At 38.0% G+C, this 27,609-nt stretch overlaps 1 protein-coding gene across 3 annotated transcripts in view; it reads right to left on the bottom strand.

Annotated features, from left to right (window-relative positions):
* Positions 1–23,686, bottom strand: part of DMTF1 (cyclin D binding myb like transcription factor 1) — a 45,582-nt gene extending 21,896 nt beyond the window's left edge. For 2 of the 3 annotated variants that reach the window (XM_047694080.1, XM_047694082.1), the window contains exons 1-6: positions 23,546–23,686; positions 12,514–12,636; positions 10,802–10,918; positions 8,953–9,075; positions 4,128–4,222; positions 505–619 (exon numbers count right to left, since the gene is read on the bottom strand). In XM_047694080.1, coding sequence (XP_047550036.1) covers positions 505–619; positions 4,128–4,222; positions 8,953–9,075; positions 10,802–10,910 — 442 coding nt within the window. In that variant the 5' untranslated portion in view covers positions 10,911–10,918; positions 12,514–12,636; positions 23,546–23,686. The remainder of the gene's footprint in view (positions 1–504; positions 620–4,127; positions 4,223–8,952; positions 9,076–10,801; positions 10,919–12,513; positions 12,637–23,545) is intronic. The other variant, XM_047694081.1, reaches the window with a different exon arrangement.
* Positions 23,687–27,609: the final 3,923 nt, after the last annotated feature.

Raw genomic sequence — 27,609 nt, 5'->3', positions numbered from 1 at the left:
ATGATTCTAGGACAAGGTAAACATACTATGTTGGATACGAAGCGAATGATATATTTATAATGAGTATTTACTATGCAGTGGATGAATGCAATTCCTTTCCTTAACTTCAGGGGGGTGTAAGCATAATCCCCACTTCCTTGTAGCAGCTTCCCACCAATCCTCATGAACTCCGGAGCACTATAAACACTTACTTTAAACTTCTAAGCCGCTTATCAGACCAAGAGTTTTGAAAAGACTTGACTTCCCACTCCCATGTGAAGTAACTACTTTTAAATGCCACCCCTGTGCATCTGTTTATGATTTACTGCATCTCAGAGAAATTATGATCATTGAAAAACAAATGTTGGTTTCATGGTCTCATTCAGAGCCAAAGTTAATCAATCACAAAAACTCAATTACTGTACTCAATCACAATTACGAAGTCCTCAAAATCCTGATGACTACAAGTTCTTCTTACCTCCTCTTTTTTTTCCAATGGACACTGAAATTCACATTACTTCTTACCTTTGTTAGTAAGAGAATCCTTATCTTCTTTAGTTGTAAACCATGCTTGGCTAACTGCTGAAACTTCCTCATTACCCAAGGGAGATATATCATCTAGTTGTTCATTCTGTAGAATCTTGAAGCCGTAAAGGGGGAAAAAAAAAGTATAGCTTTATTTAATACAACTTGATTCATCTTTATCTGCAATACTAAACATTATAAAAACTCTAATCTATGGAAAAACAATTTTTTTTTCTGTTTTTATTATGACAGTATGAAAACAAACCTGCCAGCATTAACAAAATATGACCTTCATTTAAGTAAGTTAACTCCGTACTAGTGGCATGAATTTTATAAAATAGTAGCTAGGGTTCCAGTAAGTACTTAAAGAAATACAGGATATCTAAAGCCATCTGTTTATTTATATATGTAGAATAAGCTCATACATATAATAAAATAGAAAGGTTTCATTTGACTGTCATGATTGTTCAGGTCCCTTAGGTAGTTTGCTGCCAGAATATAGTCATCTGTAATGTTAATCTCTTGCTAAATTTAAAGGATTAATAGGCCAAATCAGAAGACATAGCAAAATCACGGTCTCTTTATTGACAAGTTTGTTTTAGCCAGCCTCTAGAACTGATTCCTAACCTCATCAATGTACCTCCTTCTCAAAGAACTGTATGTTATTGCTTCTTCTTCTTATTGCAGCTAAAGCAGTCTTTACTGAGAAGTGTGTAGTTAAAAACTAATAGCTTTATTGAGATAATAATTCACACACCATAAAGTTCACCCTTTAAAGTATACAATTCAGTGGCTCTTAATATCTTTATGCAATTATCACACCAGGTACATTTTCAATTACAGACATACGTGATCTAGCAAATTCTGCAGGAACAAAACCACTTAAGAGAGCTGGCTTTGGGCTAAAGACAGCTATCGTATGAGTAAGGAAGATGTGGCAACAGGGCTACCATTCGACGGACAAGCCCACTTATCATATGCAGGCCAGGAGGACAGTCACATGCCCAGTGACCACTCAACTAAGTTCAGTCTCCAGAGTGGGTCAACTAAGCTATGTCACTGACCGGAGGTAAGTCCTAACAGACACTGGACTACTTCTTGAGGAGGCAGAAACTGAATTTCTAATTTCAAAAGGCACTGAAATCATCCTGCTTGGGAAGACGGTAGCTGTCAGTGAACAGCCAAAGCACAACAAGGAGGAAAGACACATCTCTACCGTTATCTCTGTTGTTCTTTTAATCTGGAAATAATGAATGTGTTGTATTTAAAAAAGCACTGTTCTTAAATCTATGGACAAAAAGCTAGAGTCACTGGAGTAGGTATGAAAAGTTTTGTCACCCTATGTTTATGTGTCATACATTTTAGATTTTTTTTTGTTTTAAAGATCAAGAGGCTACTTTTATAAAGGTGAGAACAGAGACAGACTAGACAGATAATGTCTAAGGTCTCTTGTATTCTGAACATCCCAACTGTCTAAGATTTGACACAGAGGTTATTCATCAAGGGTGACAGATTGCTGACAATACCCACCATTAGGAAATGTAATGTAGAAAATATTCTCTTGAGATGATCTTCTCTTATATATTAATCAGCTGGCTAAAAGAATAAAATCTCCATTTCCCAAAGCGAGTCTAAATATACAGCCCACTCTTTGAACCTAAGAATATCCCTGTCATGCTGATCAACTGCTCTCTTTGGGCAAAACCTAATGCTTTTTGTCTCAAATTACCCTGATGAAGAAATACGATTACTATTTACAAAGACTAAACACGTAAATAGTAAACATGTAAACAGCCATCAAATGAAGCCAATAATTATTAAATTTTAGCAGTAAAACTTAACACCATCCGATAGCAAGTTAATGGAGTATTGTAGATGACTTAGGTTCCTCAAAGAATGTCTAACTATATTTAGTATACACATATTATTAAGTTTTACAGTATTTTACCCCCATTTTTCACTACTTTATATACTCATTTTTTAAAAATTACTCAGCTATGTTTAGTATGCTGCGTTTCTGATATGCAGCCTTTCTGAGTTGGTGCAGTTGTAGGGTTTTATGTCTGTAACATACACAGACTTGGAAATCTAAATAATTCCCCCACGAAATACCTCTTGTAGCCACAAAGCACTGTAAATATTGGGAAATTTTTGAGTTTCTAATTATCTTTCCTGCTAGCTCCAACGCTGAAATGGACAGTACATTAACTACAGCAGTATGTGAAACAGTTACACCTGCTTTGGCACAGGACACCGCAAAAAGTAGGCTCGTTCTGAACTCTGAACTATGCTTTCACTCACAACCTAATGGTATTTTTATGAAACAAGTATTAGAAATTATTAAATGTTTTTCATACACTAAAATGGTAATGACAAACCAAGAGGCTAATATCAAATTATAGCTCATTAACTTTTAAGAAATAACCCAAACAAAACAACCCTATAATTTGTCTAACTCACACTGCCATTGCCCAATCTTTTAACAAGCAGGTTGTAAACCAAATCACACATGTATATATACACAGCTATTTTTACTGTGCTGAAAATGAAACAAAGTGAGACCATACAGTCTTTGAATTGGAAATGAATTTGACAAGCCCAGTTTTGAAGAACGTGCTCTATAGCTTCAGAGGACTTAGAAAAAATTCTTGTCCAAATCACTCACTCAAATCCAAGAGCAGATTATGAGGATCTCTAGGCAGGCTCAAAACTGTTTGATATACATGAAAGACTCACTCCTCTAGAAATCTTGTCATTCTAGACCCACTGTGAAGCTCCCTGTGAAGAAGGTTCACAGTGCACCCACTGGAGATTTCCTCACTCCTTGATGTTATGTATCAACTCGTAACTCTTACACTTAACTGAAGGGTCACTGGAAAAATAATGACCTAATGTCTCTATTATCTACTTCAAAAATATGTTATTAAATAAAGAAATGAAGCAAAAGGATAAGATACTAAAAAGAAAGGCACAATCAGCCAGACATTAACTTTAAAGTAAAATAGATTTAAGCTCCAGGCTATCTAAGAGAGCAAAGAATTCTGATTACACTTCCCAGAAATAAGTCATATATAAGATACAAAGAAGTTCACATGAAAGGAAAGCAGTAGGCCCTGCTTGTTATCCAACCACTTAACTCAGGGTAAAATGTATCTTAGTCCTAGAAGGACGAAAAGGGACTACAACTGTTAAAATTAAAATCCAAGTGAAATGAATAGCTTCCATTCATACTAGAACGCAACACATATGTAGCCCTTCTAAATCAGTCACCAGAGATACTGCTGGGTAACACTTAAAAAGCTTTACACCAGTATCTTATATAACTGGTAGATAAGATATAAGGTTATTTAATAGCTCAAGTGAGATCATTCTATGTAGCTAAAGAATACACGTGCACCATCTGTCTCAACAGATGTGAACTACTCACAGGGAATGAATTTTCAAACTCTATCTTTGCCTACTATTCTGAGAGTCGTATAAGTGGGAACTGGAAACCTGAATGAAAATAATAAGTCTTACCTCAATTCTGTCCTTTGTCAGACAAATTATGTTCTCATCATTTTACCACCTAAGGTATGTGTTAAGGATAATCCTCTTGCGGTCAGTAAAAAGACTCACTATACCTGGATCTGGGTCACAGTTCCCTCTGTAATCTCATCATCTGCCACCTCTGTGGTTGCAGTCATGGTCACCTCAAAGCTCTGATCATTTTCTGAAACTTCAAGAAAAAAGAACAATTCAACTCCAGAATAGTAGCACATTCTAATTAAAAAAAAAAAAGAAAAAAGAAAGAAAGAAATCCATGGGAAAAAATATGTGACCATCTAATTTCCTAATACATTCCTTGCCATATATGCTTAACAAAAATTTATTGTGTACCTGATATACATACTAGGTATTGCTTTGGGTAACGGGAAGATAGCAGTAAGCAAATGAAACAAAGTCCTACCTTCGTGGTGCTTATATTCTAGTAGGGGAAAGACACAAAATGAACCTATTTTGTCAAATGTTGATGAATAATGAGCAAAAATAAAGCAGAAAAGGGAATGTATTGGGGAAGGGGACTAAAATTTTAGGTAACAGGCCAGGAAAAGGAACAAAGATTTGAACCCAAATGACAAAGGGAACTAGTCATACAGGTATCTTGAGGAAGAGCACTTCATGTGGAAGGAAAGCCAAGAGCAAAGACTCTGAGATAGGGGCACACCTGGACTGTTCAAAGGAATGATAAGGAGGACAGTGTGACCAGAGAAGACTGAACAAGAACATTAAGATACTGTGTGGGGGCTTGAAGGCCAATGTAAAGACTCTGGCTTTAACACTCAAAGAGGAAACTACTAGAAGACACAGAGTGACAATCTGATTTTTATTTTAATGGGATCACTCTGGCTCCTAAGGAGACAACAGTCTGACGGCAGGAAGGGCTACAGTGAAATCACTTAAGAAGCTAATTCAATAATCCAGGTAAGAGAATTTGGTGACTGGACCAGGGCAGAACTCAAGTGAGCGTGATGAGTAGTTCAAATTGTGGATATATTTTGATTTGGGAACCAACAGGATTTGTGGATAAACTAAACACGAAAGAAACCGTAAAGTCCAGGATGTTATGAAAGTTTTAAAAATCTGACCTAGTGGAAGAATGTACCTGACATTAATGAACTAGGGAAGACTGCGGAAGAAGCAAATGTTAGAATTTAAGACGTTTCAGGAGCTTGGTTTTAACACACTAGTTTGAGGCTGAACATCTAGAATTAAGATAAATTCTGGACTGGAATAAATCTGGGCATCATCACCTGAGACAGGATTTGAAACTATCCATTCTAGAAAGTGAGAGGAAACAAAACAGAAGCAGCAGAAGGGCTGGGTCCTGGACTGCTCCAATTTACAGCCCGGGGATGTGAACAGGTCAACGTGAGAGACTCAGAAGGCACAGAGAGTGAGGTAGAAAAAAACTACAGGAATGTGTTCCCTGAAAACCAAAGGACAAAATGTTCCAGAAAAGACGGAGTGATAAATATTATCAAAAACTATGGATAGCTCAAGTAAAGAAGACTGAAACAAACAAAAAAATCACCACTGGACTTAGCAGCAAGCTAGTCTCTGGAGACCTGGGAAGAACAGTTTTGATGAAATGATTAAGAGGTGAAACCCTGACTGGAGTGGGTTTAGGAAGAATGGAGGAAGAAATGGAGGTAAGTATATCAATTCTTTCAAAGTATTCTGCTCTAAAGGAAAGGAAATAAGTTAGATGGGAGTCCAAAGTGGGCTAATGAGATTTTTTGTTTTATTTTTTAAGGATTTTATTTATTTGTCAGAGAGACAGAGTGCGTACACTAGCAGGGGGAGTGGCAGCTAGAAGGAGAAGCAGGTACCCCACTGAGCAAGGAGCTCCATGCAGGATTTAATCCCAGGACCCTGAGATCGTGACCTGAGCCAACGCAGACACTTAAACTGACTGAGCCAGCCAGGCATCCCAGGGACTTTTTAAAGAAGAAATTATAGTAGGTTTGCAGTGCTGATGGGAATGATCCAGTAGAGAATGGAAAACTGATGATTTAGAGGAGGGGGAAGAAATGCAGCAACAATGTCCCTGAGTAGGTCAAAGGGATGAGATCTAGTTAAGCAAAGGGCTGGCTTTAGCTAGAAGACAGACAGAATGTATAGACATAGCTACATGTGGGTGTGCATTTTGTAGTAGTGGAAATCTGCAGAAACTTATCTGGACTACTTCAATATTCTCAGTAAGTAGAAGCAAGGTTATCTGCTGAGATTAACGAAGGTGGAGAAAACACTGGAGGTTTCAGGAATGTATGAAATAGTCATTTCTGAGGAGGAGAAGAAAAATCATTTGGTAAGTGTTGTGTGACTGACAGGTAACAGTATGAGCCCACTTCAAGTTAATAATCATGAATTTAAAGTACGATCACTTAGCTTGTTTATGCTGTTTTCCAATTGGCTATACCAGTATAGACATAAATAGCCACAGATTTAACCAGGGTTGTGGTTTCACTAAAGGGCAATGAAGTGAGAAGGAAAAAAGGATCTGCAGGTAAATGCAAGATTAACCATGTAACAAGCTGGGTATGGAGGAAACAAAAAGTACAAGTGAAAAAGAACAATGTAAAAGTGCTAAGATCAGTGGGTCCTAGTGGGCAAAGAAAGGACTGTAAGCATTCAAGAGTATTAGAGGAAGAAACCTGGAAAGATAGGAAGCAGTGCTGGAAGTGGATCACAAATGGACTTCAGTTAGTAGGTAACAGCAAAGGAGGTAATGGGAGAAATAAACAAGGTAGTGTGGAGAACAAAAGGTAGAAGAGGCTAAGATATTGCAACAATCATTGAAACAATCACCAGAGTTCTGTGAATAGGGAATGGAGTACATGGGGTGGTAGGTAATTGCAGTAAGAAGTAGTAAGTGATATAGAATAATTAACATGAGAAGAGGATTTTTAAGGACCAGACAGATAAACTTTTATCAGCTTTATAAAGCATATAATGAAAACTTAACTATTAAAATAAAATTTGAAGTTAAATCTTTAAGAGCTAATGATATTTACTTCCCTGAACTCCAACAAACAATGACTTGCCCATTCAGTCAGCCCCACGTGATGGTGACGGACACAGGACTTCATGTTTTTATGTGACTTTTTTTTTAATGGAGAAGTTTTCCCAAGTTGATGTTATCAACATGTTTTTTAACAATTTAGAGAACAATACTTAAAGCCCATGTTTCATAAATTTAGTCTTACTATGAATATTAGGTTCCAGAATGTCCTCCAAACATGATGATGGTAAGACCCCATATGAAGCAGTCAGGAGCTTTTAGGTCAGCACAGCTAAATTATCCCACCCAGTTAAGTAAGTGAGTGTGTGAAGGATTCAGTCTAACATCGTAAAATAGAAGAAAATATCAACTGTAGTTTGAACATACAATCATGACCAAAGTACTCAACTTTAAGCAAATGAATAAACCAGTCATAATTTATGTGAAAATAATCCCTCAAAAATTCTGGCTTAGTAAAATAAATATTTTTGTTTTATTTTATGTTCTGGGGATATAATGTACAACATGGTGACTAAAATTAATAATACTCTATGGTATATTTGGAAACTGCTAAGAGAGCAGATCTTGAAAGTTCTCATCACAGGAAAAAACCCTGTAGCTATGTGTGGTGACAGATTTTAACTAGAATTATTATGTTCATTGCACAACATATACATATACCAAATTATTATGTTGTGCACTTGAGACTAATAAAATGTTACAGATTAATTATATCTGAGTTTTAAAAAATTCCAGCTTAGGAAATGTCCATATAGGATTGTATCTGTACAGACAGGCCAGTCAAGTTTTAAGACTGCATCATAACCTAATGATGGTCAAATCAGCAGTTTAAAAATCATATGAATCATCACTAGAAGGAAAGATCATTTATTTATTTATTTATTTTTTTTTAAAGATTTTATTTATTTATTTGACAGAGAGATCACAAGCAGGCAGAAAGGCAGGCAGAGAGAGAGGAGGAAGCAGGCTCCCTGCTGAGCAGAGAGCCTGACGCGGGGCTCGATCCCAGGACTCCGAGATCATGACCTGAGCCGAAGGCAGCGGCTTAACCCACTGAGCCACCCAGGCGCCCCAGGAAAGATCATTTAATCACAAATACATTATGTTTGTGTATGTCACTGGAAGCAATATTAGTAAATATTAGTAATGCTAACATTAACAATATCTTGGAACAAAGTCTCACAGTAAACTAATATAGCAAATGGTTTCTTTTCTATTTAACTGAGTAAGAATAAACTGTACATAAAAAGTACACACAGACTTTGTGAAGGCAAGGTTTGCCATGATGAAAACCTAATCTTCGTTTTTTCCAACAGGATGAAGATATGATTTTGCTTGATACCGAGAGCAAAGTTAAATTTCTCAAGAACCAGAATGGCTGGGTATGACCTTAGACAAGTTCTCATACCTCTCTGTGCCTTACTTTCCTCATTATAAAACAGGGGTCATAATACCTACTCTACGGCATGTCTTCTCAATGAGGGCACGGGCATACGCGCTTCTGGGCGAGGTGTGGGTGAAAAAAGTATTCTCCTTATTAATAAAACAAGAATACGTACACACATACTTAAAAACCAAAACAGTGTATCCGTGGTATTACATTTTCATGGGGGAGAGCACGATCAGGAGAAAACGTCTACAAAAGTTTGGGGTGGGGAGGATGACAACATTTAAAAACAAAAAGGCTGAGAAGATTAAAATAGGCAGTATATGTAAAAGCATTTAGAGCCATGCCCACTCATTACGTGTTAGTTAAGAGTTGTTTTGACTAAACAAAGAGAAAAATAATGGGTCTAAGTCTACCCTGAAATGCCAATTAGAGCTCTCCCAAGCTAAAAGTTGATTTCAAAAGGGAACTCTGTTCTTAACACGTGGTGACTTACGTGGAAGTGCAACAACTGATATGCAAGGAGTAGAATCGTCAATACTCTGATCATCCTCAGAAGACAGACAAAGCCTTTTATGTGGAGGTTCAGTACTATCTTCTGAGTCTATTTCATCAGCTTCTAATGAAACAAAATAAAACAAAAATCTCAAAATCTTCAAACCAATGAGGAAAACCCAAAATCTCCAATCGGTAACTGTAAAACCACCTTATCAATCTGCTCAGTTAACCCAATTATGCAGGTAGGACTCCAAATGACACTGCCTACTCTGTCCCCACTGCAGAACCTCAGCTCCTACTCTTATGGCAAGAACTATGAGAACCGGGGTGCCACTTTTTAAACATCAAGCTTCTGTGCTAACGACCCGTTTTTCCAAATATTTCCCACGTAAAGACAAGGGCTGGTTCTTTAAACCACTCACAAATATTTACTGAATGCCTACTATGTGCTAGGTGCTGGGAACAGAACAATGCCAGATACTCTTCCTGTCCAGAAACTCACAGGGTAGTGGAGGAGATGACTAAAACAACGATTTCAAAATAGTGTTCTAAGAGTTATGCAGGTGGAATGAGGGGAGAGGCAGCTAATTTAGACTACAGGTGAAGGAAGGTTTCCTGGAGAAGGTGTCTTAAACTGGAAAGAACTTGAATGAACAGATGCCGGGGTAAATGATTATTACTGGCACTAGGAATAATTATTTGCAGTGACAGCGAGGTAGGAAAAGCTTAAGGTCTATAAGGAAAAAAGCCAGCTGTGAATTGCTGAGACACAGATCTATGAAATGAGGCAGGAAGTGAGGTTGGAAGGAAAGTGGAGATGATGGGAGTCCATCACTGTACTCTGAAAACCATGGGACACTTAAACAAACAAAACTGCATTACTGAGTATTATGAGCAAGGTCATCAGCAGTCTGGAAGATGAATTTGAGTGGGTAGATGCATTAAAAGGCTACTAGGGCCTCCCAGGTGAGAAATGAGACTCTGAACTAAGAAAGGGCGACTTGAGACAAAGGAAGCGATGGATTCAAGAAACAAAATACTATCAACAAGTCTTCATGATGGAATGAACATAGGAGATGAGAGAAGGGTTTATTCCTACCCACATTTATGATCTGGGATACGAAGTAATGAAACTGACTGAGAGAACTAGGACTGGGGATTTTGTAAAAGAATTCAGTTTGGAACATGTGAAATTTATGGTGTCTGTGAGAAACAAAGAATTCAGAAAAAAGAAGTTTGAATCATTTTAATAGGTAGGTGGTAACTAAAATCTATTGAATAAAATAATCAGAAATTAAGTATTGAATGAGAAAAGAAGATAAAACCTAGGTTGAGCAAAGATAAACTTAAAGCAAAATAAAAAATAAATACAAATAAGGAATAGTAGAGAAGTGACAACAAAATTACAAGCCTCAAGGTTATGGAATCTTAACTTTTTACAGATAATCATATTAAATCTTATTCAAATAGTCATGTAGAATCCTCTAAAAAACCTGACAGGACTACTTCTATATTTTCTAATGTACTACGTACACTGCAGGCACCAAATGCTATCAAAGAGGAAGTATATTACAGTTAATCAATCATCATCTTTGTAGGCTCATAAGATTGTACTCATTCATAAAGTAGCTATAAGACTGAAAGTTCAAATTTACAGTAAATTCTAAAAATACAAATATATTTAAAAAATATATATATAAATTAAGGTTAATTCATGATCCAAAGAGAAAACCCCCTTTTCTACCATCCTGGCCTAATCTGTCTATCTGGGTAACAGGGATCAAAGGTGACATAAAATCCAGAAATTCAAAAAAAATCCACAATTCTACATCAGCAAGTTCTCCTACCATTCTGAGGGCAATGAAGAATGAGGTTCCCGTCTGTGTCCTGAGTCAAAGTCACAGAGTTCACAGTTTCTACTGTTACTGTGTCAGAATCCTCTTCAACTGTGCTCATACTCAAATCTGTAGAACAGATTTCAGATTTAAAACATTATTTACAAATACAGAGTAGCCTCCAACTTCCCCCTCTTCCCCACCAAAACACCCCCCAATTTATATCCACTACAGTGTTCTTTATGTGAAACTGCAATGACAGTTCAGACTTCAAAAACTGTTTTTCAAAAGGTTATACCCACTATTTAGAGTGAGATGTAATAATCTCCAAGAATCTGACTTCTCTAATTAAAAACCTACAGCACTTATTTTTTTTTTTTTAAGATTTTATTCATCTATTTGACAGAGAGAGATCACAAGCAGGCAGAGAGGCAGGCAGAGAGAGAGGAGGAAGCAGGCTCCCCGCCAAGCAGAGAGCCCGATGCGGGGCTCGATCCCAGGACCCTGAGATCATGACCTGAGCCGAAGGCAGCGGCTTAACCCACTGAGCCACCCAGGCGCCCCCCTACAGCACTTATTTTTTAAATGGACTTGGTTTCACCACGTCCAATGAAAATGACTATTCCAAGTTGTCTTATCCATAAAATATGTCTCATTAGCAAAACTCTCACCACTATTTACTGGCAATTTTGTGATACATTCAAATAGGTGTTTAACTTCTGATTCTTTCAGAAGATTCATTAAACCTTGTATCTTAGAAACTCTACAATAAATCTAATTATTTTTCCAAAACACTTCTTGCAAGTATTTAAGCTTTATTATCTGAAAACTAAGAACACTGTGGAATTATCCCCACCATGTTTTTTTCCATGATATTAAATAAGCACATACATCCATCACTGACCAAATTACCTTTTTTTTTCTTTTTTTAAGATTTTATATTATTTATTTGACAGACAGAGACCACAAGTAGGCAGAGAGAGAGAGAGAGAGAGAGAGAGAGGAGGAAGCAGGCTCCCTGCTGAGCAGAGAGCCCGATGCAGGGCTTGATCCCTGGATCATGACCCGAGCCGAAAGCAGAGGCTTTAACCCACTGAGCCACCCAGGCGCCCCCCAAATTGCTTTTTTTAATGGATATGGAGGTAAGTCATTTTTTGGAATAGAGAACTGATTTTGTTTAAAGTGCCTTGACTGCTATTTTACACATACATTATTTTCCTCTTGTTCAGACAAACTGAATGATCAGTCTCACAATACAAATACTTCATGGCTGACAGGAGGAAATGGACTGAATTAAAATCAAGGGCCTGTTTGAAGTCTTTGGGGTTTATCTTATAATGCTCAACGAAGTTCTTCCCTCAACACTCAATTTTGGTCTTGTCCACCTACTTTTTACCAACTAACAGAGGCCATAAGCTTTAATGTATACTAATCACTCAATATTTGGCTCCTATATACAACATCTTAGTCTGTTCACATTTTTGCCATTTATTCAACTGTATTTTCCCTTGGCAGAAAAACTTAAAATCTATTGACATGCACATGGTGAAGATCCAATGATTCACTCAGGTCTTACTCTACAAATTACTGTTTTAATGGACACCAATCATTTAACAATAATAAAGATGACATTTCCAAAATTAAAGATAAGTAGAACTCATGATCTAGTTAACACCAGAATTTGCAAAACACAGGTGAAGTCCTTGGAACAAAGGCAGGCTTACCTAGAAAATAGATGAATCAGGTATAGCCCTTCCCACAGAATCAAGTCGCTTTCCCTTAGACACCAGCATCACCTTCATGTTATCCAGACTGCTTCTCTCCCATATTCTTACCTCTGCAACACTCTGAAAAAGTAAAAGCGTTACACAATAAGGCTTAAATAAGAACACACAAATGAGTTCTGTCAATACACTCATGACACTCTAGCCTCAAACCTCCGTGATGTCTCAACTAGAAAAGAAATGACAAAAACCAGAATTCTTTTCTAAATAGATTTCATTTTAGAAATCAAATCAGCCTCTGAAGGTATTCCCCGCAGAAATGATGAGATCCTGTACTTATTTAGTTTATAGGCAGTTTCTCAACCCAAGCTGTCCCTCAACAGGCAAATATTCTCAGGAAAAAAAAAGAGGTTCAACTATGCTACTGGCTCTATGAACTACAGAATATGTGTAACCTAACCCCGGGTGTAGAGTACCACAAATACTACCAGGAACTATATTTTTTCTTTATATAATTTACTAACACCTCTTTATACATAATACTGTATTTCATCTTAAGGCATTAAAAACTGTGTATCTGTAAACAGTCCTGTCTATGGATCTGTGGAAAAAAAGAAACCCTAAACAATTGAGCCAGAAAAGGTCAATTACAAGCAAGCTCTTGAATCCAATGTTGTTCTTATTTCTGAATCCATTAAATTTTCTTAAAAGGTTGGTTAGTAATACTTTACTGCAGAAGATGGAGAAATTCAATGTGAAAAAAAAAGTCATCCATTAACTTATCAAAAGCAGAGTTTACTCTCTTTGGTGTGTGTGTGTGTTTATAAATGTGTATACACTATAGTGTGTAAGCAATTTATATCCTGCTTTTTAGAGTTTATTCATATTAAAAAGTATGATGAAACCAAACTAGGTATCTAACTGAAGTTTTCGGAATCACGTAAACTTAAACCTCATAAAAACCATGACATTATTTAATAATTGCCCTATCACTGGACATCTGCGCTGTTCCTAAGTTTTCTTTTTTTTTTTCTTAGAAATTTACTTTATTAAGGGGTGAGAAACAAAGCACAAGAACAATGGCTATAAAGAACAAATCAATAAAAGGTGACATGCATTTTTGGAAAACAAGTTTCTCCCCAGACTTTAAGTTTCTGGGCACACAGAGGGTACTTGCATGGGAGTTTAAATGTCCGAGGAAAATGGGGGATGGCTAAGAGTTTGCTGTGACTGATCTCATTTATTACATCCTGCTTCTTTCCCAAAGAAAATACAAAGACAGTGGGGAGGGAAAGGATAAGTAGTAAAGGAATTCGGTAAGCAAATGAGTTCCTAAGTTTTCATTTCCTTAAAACATACTCAAACATTTATATACTCTATTTCCTTAAACAGTATTAATTAGTGGAAATTACTGCATAAAAGAATCTGACTTTTATGTAGTAAAAATTTAGAGCTTTTTTAAAAAAAGATTTTATTTATTTGAGAGAAAGAGAGAGAGGGTGCATGAACGAGAGCACAAGAGCAGGTTGAGAGGCAGAGGGAGAAGTAGACTCCCCACTGGGCAGGGAGCCAGATGCAGGCGGGATCCCAGGACTCTGGAAACATGACCTGAGCCAAAGGCTGCCGCTTAACTGACTGAGCCACCCAGGCATCCCAGAACTTGGAACTCTTAAGAAACACTGAGACAGGGAAACTGTAAGGGACCTCATGAAAAGAAAAAAGTGTTTTTTTTTTTTTTCTTTTGTTCTTTTTCGTGCTTCTAATTTTGCTAGGACCTGTACCCCCACCTTATACAGGCCTTAATGTATGTCCTCCTCGTAAAGGTCAAGGAGTTAATGATTTCTTTGAAGTCTTCCAACACAACTGGTAACATCTAACTAAGGAGTGACCAGACGAGGTCCTCAGGAACATACTCCAAACACTGGGGACAAGACCCCAGGCTCCAGGGCCATTAAGTGACTTAAGGAGGACACCTGAGCACTAGTTGCTGTTTGACCAGTTCCTGGATACCTGAGAGGACATGTACACCAGACCACTGCCCTTAATAACAACTCCAGATTGGCAAAGAAAGATGAGAAATTTTGCCCATTTTCCTTTGAGTCTCCCTTTCCAGAAAAGTTGTTTGAATTTATATCCAAGCCACCAAGGTAGAAACTCTATTCTTGGCAACCATTTTTTTTTTTTTTTTAAATAAAAAGAAAGCATGAAGCAAAAAAAAAAAAAACAGCACAAGAGTTCATTTGATAGGTGCAAAGTAGTCAATGGTTTAGTGTTTTGATCAATTTCATCAGGACCCAAATTAGTCTAAATCTAAGAAAAAAATAAAGGTAGATTTAAGACAATATAGAGATATGGTAAAATAATACCAGAAAAAAGGAGTCCGAAATAGCTAGCTGAAATAAAGTATTTAATTCTCGACAACCATTGATTATAGGTAATCCTATGCAGTGTACTAGCTTTAAATCAGAAATCTAGGTTCATTTTTAAAAATTTGGCAACTGAGGTTTGAGCTTAGTAAATGGTTCTAAGGTGATTTGCAAATTAACAAGCATATCTGTTCCATCAACAAATATTTATCCCTTACCTACAATGTATTAGGCACTCTCCAGGCACTGGGGATACAGTGGCCACTTATTTTTATTAACTGTCTCTAGCTATGGTCTTGACTCACTTTCCTGAGGCCTTTCCCACTCTCCACTGTAGTTAGAACTAGGAGGTCAGTGTTATTTATTAATATTTAAGAAACTAATCTGGTTTTACTTGAAATTTATTTTTAATAGGTAACACATTTACATACTTAAAAATTCAAAAGATAAAGGTGGTTATACAGGGAAGTCTGCTTCCTGCTCCAGTTCCCTAGTCACCCGGTCCCCTATAAGTAAACTCTATAAGTAAATTTCTGTAAGTTTATAGTAAACTCTTTAAGTAAGTAAACTCTTCTATAAGTAAATTCTTATCAATTTCTCAGGCTTCCTTCCAGTTAATTTATGCATATGTAAGTCAACATAGCCCTTCCTGCTACATATACTCTTTACAGAAATAGTATCATACTATCAACACTGAACAGTACCTTAATGGCTACTTTCCAGGGCTTCAGCAAGATGAGGAGACACCACTACAAGAATGTGATTGAAAGCTCATTAGTAATAGCAAAGTCCCTAAAGTGGAGCTTGCTATGGCCTGTTGCAGGGCAAACAAAAACAAAAACAAAAACACAAAACCCCCAAAACCCAGCAGCCAGTATGGCAGAGGCTTTCCATAATGAAGAGTAGCTGAATTTAAGGTTGGAGATAAAGACAGGGGTAGATCTCCCACAGCCTTCCAAATCCTTGGGTGGTTTTCTGTTGGGGAATATAATTTACATTTTTAAAAGATCACTTAGACTGCAGAATGGAGAGTGGATAAGCAAGTTATGAAGACAAGCTGTTGTCTAAGAGAGGACTCTTGTTGGACTGCTGACAGCAGGCAAAGGAAGGAGACTGAACAAAGGATATATTCTGGAGGCTGTGTTGACAGGTTCTGCTCAATGAAGAGATGATGGAAATTAAGGAAAGGGGAACTATCTCAAGCCCACTCCTAGGCTTTAGGCTTGAACAGCTGATTGAGTTTGGGGGCACTCAGATGTGTATTATGTATTTTTATTACTATTAGTAGGAATAATTAACATTATAAGGTATTCAAATGAAGATATCACATTGACTGTTGGAAGCTGCAATTCAACAAGGATTAGACATATCAGACAAATGAGTTAGTGTCATGCAAATACATTTTTTAAAGATTTATTCATTTATTTTGGCGGGGGAAGGGCAAAGGGAAAGGGAAACAAAGTCTCAAGCAGATTCTGACCTGAGTGCAGAGCCTAAGGCAGGGCTCAAGCACAACCCTGAGCTGAAACTAAGAGTCGGACTTAACCCACTGCACCACCCAGGCACCCCCGCAAATAATTTTTAAACACAGTATCACCCAGAAAGCTTAGGTAAAACAGCTTAGATTCCAGTTCCAGAGCACCCTTTAACAGGTGGAAATCAAGCTATATATAAGCAAGCAAAGGAGAATGAAAAGGACCAGCTAGTGATGGAGAAGGAAAACTAAGGTGTTAAGACACACAGAGTGTTTTTTTCTTTTTCTTTTTTTTTTTTAAATTTTATTTGTTTGAGAGAGAGAGAGAGAGAGAGAGAGAGATCACAAGTAGGCAGAGAGGCAGGCAGAGAGAGAGAGAGAGAGGGAAGCAGGCTCTCCGCCGAGCAGAGAGCCTGATGCGGGGCTCAATCCCAGGACTCTGAGATCATGACCTGAGCCGAAGGCAGAGGCTTTAACCCACTGAGCCACCCAGGCGCCCCAACACACAGAGTGTTTTTCAAGGAGCATTAAGTAGTCAACCATGGCAAGAAAGAAGATCATGGAGACGTGACTATCTGATCTGTCAATACGGAGAACGTTGGTGGCCTTAACAAAAGTATCTGAGGTATAATGGGGACAGCAGCCCTACTGGAATATGTAGAGAATTCAAGGGAGGGAGACAAGACAAACAGGTCTTTTATGAGGTTTAGCTTTCAGGGCAAGTGAGAGTACTAGGTACAGTAATGTCTAGAAAGCTTTTATTTAGAAAAGCACATCTATACTGTATTCTGATAGGACTATGAGAGTATCTGAGAAATGTTGATGAATAAACTTGTGATAGTAAGGTACAAAGCTGAGTATTTTAGTGCCTTCCATTCTAATTCATTATACATGAAACTATGTTTAACTTCTGGACCTGTTCCTTATTTGGTTTATAGGGGAAATGTATCAGAAAGATATCTTCCCTTCATTCTCTGTAAAGGGTTATATCGTGTGTACTGTTTTTATACTAACTAGAAATGAGAAGAAGAAAAAAATTTTAACAGCCATCTTAACTGGTGAAATGGCTTTTTAGCAAGTTTCCATCCATCATTTGGTGGGTCTCTTAAATAGCAACAGTATAGTAATAAAATCAAGAGAACATGTGAAATGCAGTATAAAACATTTATAATGAAAAATGTATTTGTGTTCATTGAGAGCTCCCAATGAACGAGAACCCTATTTAACGTAGAACGAAAGAACAACTCTGGATCTGGTACTTAATACAGAATTTAATTAAAGAAACGAATCCTTCATCCTGCTTCACTCTAATATTGATGTAAAGTTCACATTCAATGGATTATTTTAGGACTGGTATTTCCATCCACTAAATCTACAGAGAGGCCTAACTCATTTTATTATACATTAAGTTTAATACAATGAAGGTTTACGGTAATCCTGTGTTAAACAAGTCTATTGGTACTACCAATAGCATTTGCTCATTTTGCATCTGTGTCACATTTTGATAACTCTCACACTATTTACAATTTTTTCATTATTACAGCTCACGCTTGAACAACACAGGTTTGAACTGCATGTGTCCACTTACATGTGGACTTTTTACAATACAGTACTGTAGATGTGTTTTCTTCCATTTTTCTATTGTAGGAATACAGTATATGATACATAAAACATACAAAATACGTTTTAATTGACTGTTAGTGGTAAGGCTTTTGGTTAATAGTAGGCTATTAGTTTTTGGGGGGAGTCAAAAGTTATACAGGGATTTTCAACTCCCCAGGGGGCCATCTCCCCTAAGCACCCAACACCTGTATATTGGTTGTGGCGATCTGTGGTGCTTAAGACTAGCTGAAAACTCAGATGATAACATTTTGTAACAGTTTTTCTTAAGTTTGCACATTGGCTCTGACATGCTCTTGCATGCTTTTAAATGAACTACAGTAAGTATAAACCTAACTTGTACATGCCCTGAGAACCAAAAAATTCATTTGGCTTGTTTTATTGCAACCTTTGCTTTATTGCAGTGTCTGAAAATGAACTTGCAGTATCTCTAAGGTATGCCTTTAATGGTCCTAATTTGCTAAGTAAAGTGTCAAGATTTTCCAAAAACCACGACCAAGAAAAATGCATTTTTCCCTAGTTTGGGAATTAGTTTTGTAGATAAATTTGTATCCGTTTCTGACTGTCTAAGTGTGGGAGGGCATATTTTAGTGGAGATCATGAAAAGCACAGGAGCTAAAAGTTGCTGACCCTACAAGCTTGGAGTCGGGATTCTACACTGAAAGATATGATAAGACTAAACATTATAAGATACTTTTATACTTTTATACAGGGAAATCAAGCAAGCTACAGAACTTGTAACACTAGAATTTTATTGAATGAGTTGACTGAAAAACACAGATGCAAGGTTTCTGGCTTAAGGCCACATTTAATTTTCGGATGTCTTTTCTTAAACGAATATAAGGAAAGTTATTCATATATTCCACTGTAACATTTTGTGATGATCTTCCAAACATACTATCCATTCTTTTGAACTTTTTCCTGCACTTACTTTATTGGGAGTATTTTCCAATAGTTCTACTTATTTTTCCATAGCATTTTCAATGGGTGCATGCTATCTAAATTTATCAACCATTATCCTATAAATGAACTTTTGAGGTTGTGCTATTATGAAGACCCCATACTGACCACCACCGTATCTATCATTGCATGTAATTAATGCCTTAGGAAATGCTTATAAAGTGGATTTCCTCCAGAATATGTATAAATAATTAAAAGATATGTTTTAAGATATTTTGAAATAAAACTCTTTGCTAATTAGAAAATCTTAGTGAAAAGAATCAAGATCAAATGCCTGTATCCTGAACATGGGTACACAGATCGTTGGCAGAAGAGAAAGATGCAGAACACCGATTTTAAGACAGGAACAGGACACTTCATACTGAGGTTGAATGCTTTGGATGGTGGTTCCAGGCCCCTGGGGATTTGCTCTTCTATACACTTTGTGAAGAATTTGAGAAGCAAAGCTATAAAGAACATAAAGCATACTAGACTAAGGTAACTAATGATCCTAACAGCTTAGTTTTGAGGTGGCAAAATATGACTACACACCGTGTCAAAATTATTTGTGCAGTTTATTATAAAAGGCTTTAGTTGCTTAAGCTGTTGATTTCAACTACCAACTACTTTCTTCTTAAATTTTATTTGAGAGAGCCAGAGTGAGTGAGCACACAGGCTGGGGGAGAGGCAGGCGGAGAGGGAAAAGCAGACTCCCCACTGAGCAGGAAACCCTAAGCAGGGCCCAATCCCCAGGACCTGGGATCATGACCTGAGCAGAAGGCAGACAACTGACTGAGCTACCCAGGCATCCCCAATTAACCAACTATTGAAAAACAATGTTATTATCAAAGAGAATTACTTGGTAGTATGGTTCATTTAAAAGTGCAGCATTTCATACCTGGTTTGACAATAAAATTATATTGTTGATTAAAAAGAAAGACTATTTTTCATGCACTGCATGATTTAAGAGCTTATAATCATGTGTATTTGGCTACATTTAAAAATCTTATCCATTCAAAACTGAGCACTTTATGCAAGGAACCATCACAAACTTTTTAAATGGAAATATATCAAATTATCTCCATAGTCCTCTGATTTACACTGATGTTTATTTTTAAAGCACACTTTCTTGACAGATAGTAACATACACATAAGCAGTAAATAAACATAATGAGCATTTCTTTTGCTACATAGTATGTGATGGTAAATAAAGATTACTGTAGACAACCCAGTGCTTGGAAGAATGGCCTGACAACAGTGTACATAACCAAACTGACAGCTTAAAAAAAATTAAAAAGTATCTCCAGTGTGTTTTTTCCTGACAACTTCTTTCTGGAATTCAGTCATGGAATGGGGTATATTTCCACAAACTTGAAGCAGCAGACATGATAAACAGGTTCCTTCTTTTATTTATCTTTATGGAATCAAAGCAAAACATATTTGTGATTTCTCTTACAAGAATTCTCTTCACAAAAGGAAAAGGGGGGGGGAATGATATGAAAGCAAACAAATACCACATACATTTAATGAATCTATCATTTAACAAAGCAATAAAGTTATTAACTTTCTCAGGTCATTTCCTATCATTTGAGGATAAAAAAGGTTTTGGAACTGAAATTGCACAGCATTTAGAGGTACACCAATTGCTAGGCAAACCTTTTATATGGAAAAAAAGTATTACAGGTTAGGGCAGTAAGAGAAGATTGACTATTAAAAACAGAACTCCATTTTAAGAAGATAAACATCCCATAAGTAGCATCTAAGACATAAAAAGTACAACTCTTCCTAAACTTCATTAGTGTTCTAAAGTTTTGCTGTCCCTGCAACAATTACAGATGTTGTGTTCAAAATGATCTAGAAGCTCAGTGTTTCAAAAAACACTTCCCAGCCCTCCTCAATTTTTAACATCAATATGCCAGGTTGTAAACCCCTAGGGATGCTAGTGTTTCACATTAGTGTGTTCATCCTCACAGGTGTTAACTTAAGCCAATGTACTTAATGGAGCATGACAAAAGCAACTGTTTATAATAACAAAGTTATTGTCAGAACATACAATTTTATTATAACATTAATAAAAACTAGGGTCTATAGATACTGGAGAGATAAATGAAGTGAATAAAAAAAAAAAGAAAAATAAGCTTCTGCTGTTTGTATTTCAATTCTAACCAGCAATATCTAACCTTACAAATACACTTCTCTCCCATTGCCTCAGGGTGAAATCAGATAAACCTGTCTTAAACAAACAAACAAAAACCTTAAAAAAGGGAACTTAAAAAAGATTCAAGAACATCTGCCTTCTTTTGATAGAATTCTCTATTAGTAACCACATCCCAGCCATACTCTGCTTTCGAAGATCAAATCCTAACTCTAAAACATTCTTGTGATTGCTTCCCCTCAAAATATTTCTAAAATCTTTACGTTCTGAGGAAAATACTTATACGATATTTATTTGTCTAACTGCTCAAAGTATGAACTTAAAGTTCTAAGCAAGTATGCAATGCCCGGTACTTACTGATGAAGACAGGGCAAATAGCATTTGGCCCCACCATCTAGCTCAACTGCAAATAGTCAGATAGTCACGCAAAAAAGGCAGATTCTCGATCAGTCCCCAAAAGCATATTTTGGGGTAAGCCTATCAACTAGTTAAAAAAATTTAAAAAAGATAAAAATTAGCTTCTTGGTGGCACAAAAGTATATGGAAGTAAAAATGAGATAAACATGAAGTGTATTTTTCATAACTGTAATTTTTTTCCATACAAATTCAAGCTGTTTTGTCCCTGGTGAATGAAAAAACAGCAACTATTCTCACACCAAATTTTTCTCAGACAGCCTATTTTTTGGTAAGGAACTGCATATTTATTTTTTTTCTAAATCTTAACTACATTTCTGAATCTTAACCTAATAAATGCGCTTTTATCACTACACCACCAGAGTAAAACGCTAAGTTTTTGGTATTTATCGCCAAAGAATCTTTATAAAGTTTTTTTTTTTTTCTTTTTTTGACAGAGATCACAGGTAGGCAGCGAGGCAGGCAGAGAGAGAGAGGAGGAAGCGGGCTCCCTGCCGAGCAGAGAGCCCGATGCGGGGCTCGATCCCAGGACCTGGAATCATGACCTGAGCTGAAGGCAGAGGCTTTAACCCACTGAGCCACCCAGGCGCCCCACCAAAGAATCTTTAAATGTTAAAGTGGTGGTAATTATTCAAATTACTAAAACAAAACAAAACAAAACAAAACAAAAACCCCAGTAGTACTAAAAAGATTATTAGAAACAACTTTAAAGCCGGATCAAATAAAGAACCACCACTGAAAAATATGAAAACCTTTAACTAAAAAAGAAAAAAAGATATCCCGTTTGTAAAACTTTCAACACAATGGAAGAATAGTTTCTTACTTGGGCTGGAGCTTAAAAGCTATAAATGGTTAATCGCCTTGCACGAATTAAAAATAGAAATAAAATTAGGAAAAGATAAAAAAAATTTTCGAAAGGGTATTATTCTATTCTTAAAACACGGCATATTCGAAAGTCACCCTACGGACTATGAATTTTGTTGGATGTCCCAACAAGCAGCCTCGCCTACTGTCAAGAGGAACACGACGATGAATCAAGTTACAATAAGAGCAACCACACACCGAATTTGAATTTCCAGATTCAAACATGGAAAAAGAGAGGGACTACTGACTTACATTCCATATAATTTTCACCCTCTCCTCATCTTCGCCGAGTATTTTTATTATGAAAACAGATGCTGTATCATTCAACTGCATGGCACGGCACTTGGCCACCTCTACTCCCAAATCTACGCCAGAGACTGGGTCAAAACAAAGTCTATTGTAAAGAATAAGATGACTAAAAAATTCAAAAACTTCCTCAGAACTCAGCAAAATATGACACTACTACTCTGCAGACGCCTTTTACGGGTCTCTGCTCGACGAGGACACTCTCCCCTCCGCAGTCAGTCCTAGTCCCTCGTTTTAAGAGAGGCTGACCGAGATAGTGCGGCCAACAACCTCGACTGCCTCTGCATGGGCCTTGAACAGCAGAGCTAGAACGAATCCCAAAAGATGGAAGAGTCTAAAACGCAAACAAGGTAAAAGAAAAAAAAGGGAGGGGGGGGGGACGAGACCCGCCCAACTCGCTCAAGCCCACCTCTCCTTCACTAGACCACATAAAACCGAAAAGGTAACAACAACAACAAAAAAAACCCAAAAAGGAACACCACGAGAAAGCAACTAAGGCTTCCTTACTCTCCGCATTCTCGTGCCCAATTCTCTACCGAAGCTGCCGGCCCACCCCACCCCCAGGGGTCCCGGCGCCATTTAGCTCCACCGAAGCCGCCGCCATTTTCCGCCCCCGCCGGATCGCTGCTGCGCCTCGGCGGCCGCTCACTACCCGACTCTGTAGCCCGAGCCACCAACGCGGGCCGGGCCCTTAGAGGGAGGGCCTGGCCTGAGCGTGCGGGGACTGCAGCTTCAGCGTCATGAAGGCCCAGCTCCGACCCCGCCCGCGGTGCCCGAGTGCCCACAGCCTGCGCCGGCCGGCGGGAACAGGCTGGCAGCAAGGGGGCCGGACAGGCTCCACTGGGCGGAGCGGCCCTGGCGGCGGTTGGGACCTGAAGGTTCCATCGCACTTACTTCCTGTTTTGGGTCCGGGCACTTTGGAAGAACCAGGATGGAGGCTCCAAAAAATACCAGGATGGAGGAAGCAGCCACGGGCAAGAGTGGCTGCAGCTGGAGTGAGCGAGCGCGACGAGCCACCGGAAACGGAGCTACGGCCGCGCCCCGCCCCCAGCCCCCGCACGCTCCCCCTCCCGCTCTCCTCTCCCTTGGGACTGCCCTGCGTGGTGGCTGCTCGCGTCACTTCCGGCCAAGTCGGAGCGCTCTAAGTCCCGGGTTTTTGGAGCTTTGGTACGGGTCGGTGTGGTGGTTCTTTGTGGTCCGCCCTTCTTCTCTCTTCCTAATAGGAAATCGCGGTGCCTACAGTTCTGCCGCTGATGCTGTGAAGGAGGTCCATCTTTCTTGGGCGTAACTGTGGTCTTTCTGGCTCGGGGTGGGGCAGTTGGGCCCAGCCAGCAGTTTCACAAATTCCCTGTGCTCCGGAGCCGATACGGCCGGGCGTGGAACGGAATAAGAGCCTTATCTAGATGCAAAAGAAAGCCGGGAATTTTGTCTGGCTCCTCACAGTGTGCATTGCCATAGGCGCTTTGGGCGTGTGGTGCGGTTCTAGTCAAAAGTATCCTCTGTGAGCAAAAGAAGATTCTCCTCTAGGGCACAGGCCGTCTTAAACCACTTTTTTCTAAGCCGGCTGCTCTTCAGTTGCGTGGGAAACTTTTAAGAAGGACCAATACTCGGGTCCATCCTCTGGACCGTGTTTTAGAAGCTCCGTGAGACCCAGGCAGAGATTGTGTTTTTAAAGAGTCAAGGCCTTGGAAATCTTATGGTGGAATGGTCCGAACCTGTTAGCACTATATATGATTCCAACCTCATTTTACTTGTTTAGGAAACTAGATTCTTGTAGTCTTTCGGTACTGAGTTGACAAGTTTAAAAGTTAGACTTAACTAATGTTCTTGCTTCCAACAACTATGTGCACACTCAAACTATGTTGTCACAAGGGTAATGTAGTCAGCCTCGGTCGTAAAGGTCAAGTAAGGCTGTGGAGAATGTGAAAAGGTACTCCCAAATTGGTCCTAAGTAGCTAATGAGGTTAATAATACTTAGTAATCCCGCCCCCCCCATTATCTTAGCCTGTTTTGATTTTTCTACACAGTTGTGGTTTCCTTTGACTACAAAATATTGTTGAAAGATTTTGTGGAAGGGACAGTAATTCACAAAGAAACATGGGGGTGGTGGTGGTAAAAAAAAACTACACAATGAAAAGGGCTTAGAACCATAAATATTTAGATTTTAACCCAGATGTATATAGTTTTCAGCCGTAGTCCACATAACCATGCTATTCTTTGGGGTAAAAGAATTTCTCTGTCATAAACGTTGGGTTTCACAAAAGGAGCGTAAAAACAATAATGAGATACTTTTATATACCTACTAGAGTGACTAAAATAAAAACCACAGACAGCACCAGATTCTTGTGAAGATGTGGAACAGGAACTCTCATTAATTGCTAGTGGGAATGCAAAAGGTTACAGTCACTTTGAGAAACAGTTTGGCGGTTTCTTATACACCTAAACATTCTTACTATAAGATCCAACAATTGCTCCTTGATATTTACCCAATGAGTTGAAAAGTTGTGTCCACATAAAAACCTGCACATGGATATTTATAGTGATTTTATTCATAATTGCCAAAAACTTGGAAGACGCCATGATGTGCTTCGGTAGGTGATGGGGATAAATTGTGGTACATCCATACAGTAGAATATTATCTAATGCTAGGAAGAAATGAACTATCAAGCCATTACAGGATATGAAGGAAGCTTTAATGCACATAACCAAGTAAAATAAGTCAATCTGAAAAAGTCACATACTGTATGATTCAAACTATATGACATTCTGGAAAGGGGAAGACTGGAGATAGTAAAGATCAGTAATGGCCAAGATTTAGGGCTGGTGAGAGGAATAGATGGAGCAGAGGATATTGATATTAAAATGGTAGATAAAAATGCTTCTATATTAAAGTCCACAAAATTTACGACACCAATAGTGAACCCTAATGTGAACTATGATCTTTGGGTGATAATGATGTGTCATTGTTGGTTCTTTTGTAATAAATGTACTACTCTGGTGGGTGATGTTAATAATAGAGGAGCCTACACATGTGTAGACCAGGTGGTATATTGGAAGTGTGTAGCTTTTTTTTTTTTAAGATTTTATTTATTTATGTGACAGAGATCACAAGTAGGCAGAGAGGCAGCCAGAGAGAGGGAGAAAGCAGGCTCCCTGCCAAGCAGAGAGCCCGATGCGGGACTCGATCCCAGGACCCTGAGATCATGACCTGAGCGGAAGGCAGAGGCTTATTAACCCACTGAGCCACCCAGGTGCCCAGAAGTGTGTAGCTTTTAGTTTTGCTGTGCATCTTAAACTCCTCTAAAAAAAAAAAAAAAAAAAGTCTATTTGAAAAAAGAAAGAATGGAAGTGCGAAATAAGCCTTTGGACTTGGACAACATGAGCCAGCATTTTTTGAGTGCTTATGTGTCTAATGCTTCACATGTATTAAACTCATTTAATGTTCACAGGTGTTAGATGCATCAGTACAGTTATTACAAATGAATCCTATTTTAGACAACCAAAAACAAGTGAAAAAATGTCCAAGGGCACAGAGCAGATAAGTGATAGATTCAGAGTTGAATCCTCAGCTCCACAGCCCATGCTTGAACTACAACTCTTTTGCACTTCACAAAGTACACTTTGGCAACAATCTTTGTGGACATGTTTGACCAATTTTCAAAAATAAATGCCAGAAGCAGCATTTTATTCCATCTAACTTTATTACCAATTTGAGGTACTCTGTATCCTTTTGGTTACTACGTATATCACTCAATTTTTAAATGAGTACATAAGTAATATGTAAGCAAAACCATGAGGTAGGATTGTATTGGGGAATAGATGTTGAAGTTAAACCCGAGTATACATCTTGGCTTAATTGCTTAGTAATGGGTATGATAGTTCACTGCTCAGCTTCATTTGCCTTCAATACATGGAAATAATAAAATTTACCTCCCAAAATAATGGGATGCACTGCACAGAGCCTGACATGTGTAGTAAGCATTTAAAAATGAGCCAGAAAAGCAATTACTCTCAATTATTTCATTTAATGAAATAATAACTACATATGTAAAATTGTTAACATTAACATTTATGAGGAAGTGGCTCCTAATTAGCTACATTTTTAATAAAGCATAATCATGTAGGATTCTTTTTCAAGGCAAGACAGAGTGGTATCTGAATTACAGTCTGTCCATTGTCTTCTGCAAAAATTTGCAGCCTGCACTCTACTGCACTCTGCTGTTAACTCCCTGAAAAAGTCAAGCCCATCCTCGTAATTAATTCTCCCTTTCTGGCTGAGTTTCTTTCATATCTACCTTTTACAAAGTCAGTTAGTAAATATTTGGTGAAGACAAATGAATTTTAATAATAGTTTAATATATAATTTTAAAATAAAATTCAACATCCATTTATGATAAAAACAGAGTGGACATAGAAGGAATGTACCTCAACATAGTAGAGGCCATATATGACAAGCCAACAGTTAACCATATGCAGCTGTGAAAAACTGAAAGCTTTTTCTCTGATATCAGGAACAAGACCAGAAATCCCACTTTTACCACTTTTTTTTTTTAAAGATTTTATTTATTTATTTGACAGAGAGAGATCACAAGTAGACGGAGAGGCAGGCAGAGAGAGAGAGAGAGGGAAGCAGGCTTCTTGCTGAGCAGAGAGCCCGATGTGGGACTCGATCCCAGGACCCTGAGATCATGACCTGAGCCGAAGGCAGCGGCTTAACCCACTGAGCCACCCAGGCACCCCCACTGTTACCACTTTTATTTAACCTAGTATTGGACGTCTTAGCCGGAGCAATTAGACAAGAATAGGAAATAAAAGGCTTCTAATTTGGAAAGGAAGAAGTAAAACTCACTATCTGAAGATGACATAGTATATATATGAAGTCCTGAAGACTATAAAAAAACTATTAGAATTAATAAATCAGTAAAGTTGGAGAATACGAAGTCACACAAAAATTGGTT

Source organism: Lutra lutra, chromosome 11 (assembly GCF_902655055.1).
Source record: "Lutra lutra chromosome 11, mLutLut1.2, whole genome shotgun sequence".
NCBI lineage: Eukaryota > Metazoa > Chordata > Mammalia > Carnivora > Mustelidae > Lutra > Lutra lutra.
This window is presented reverse-complemented; position numbering and strand designations above follow the sequence as displayed.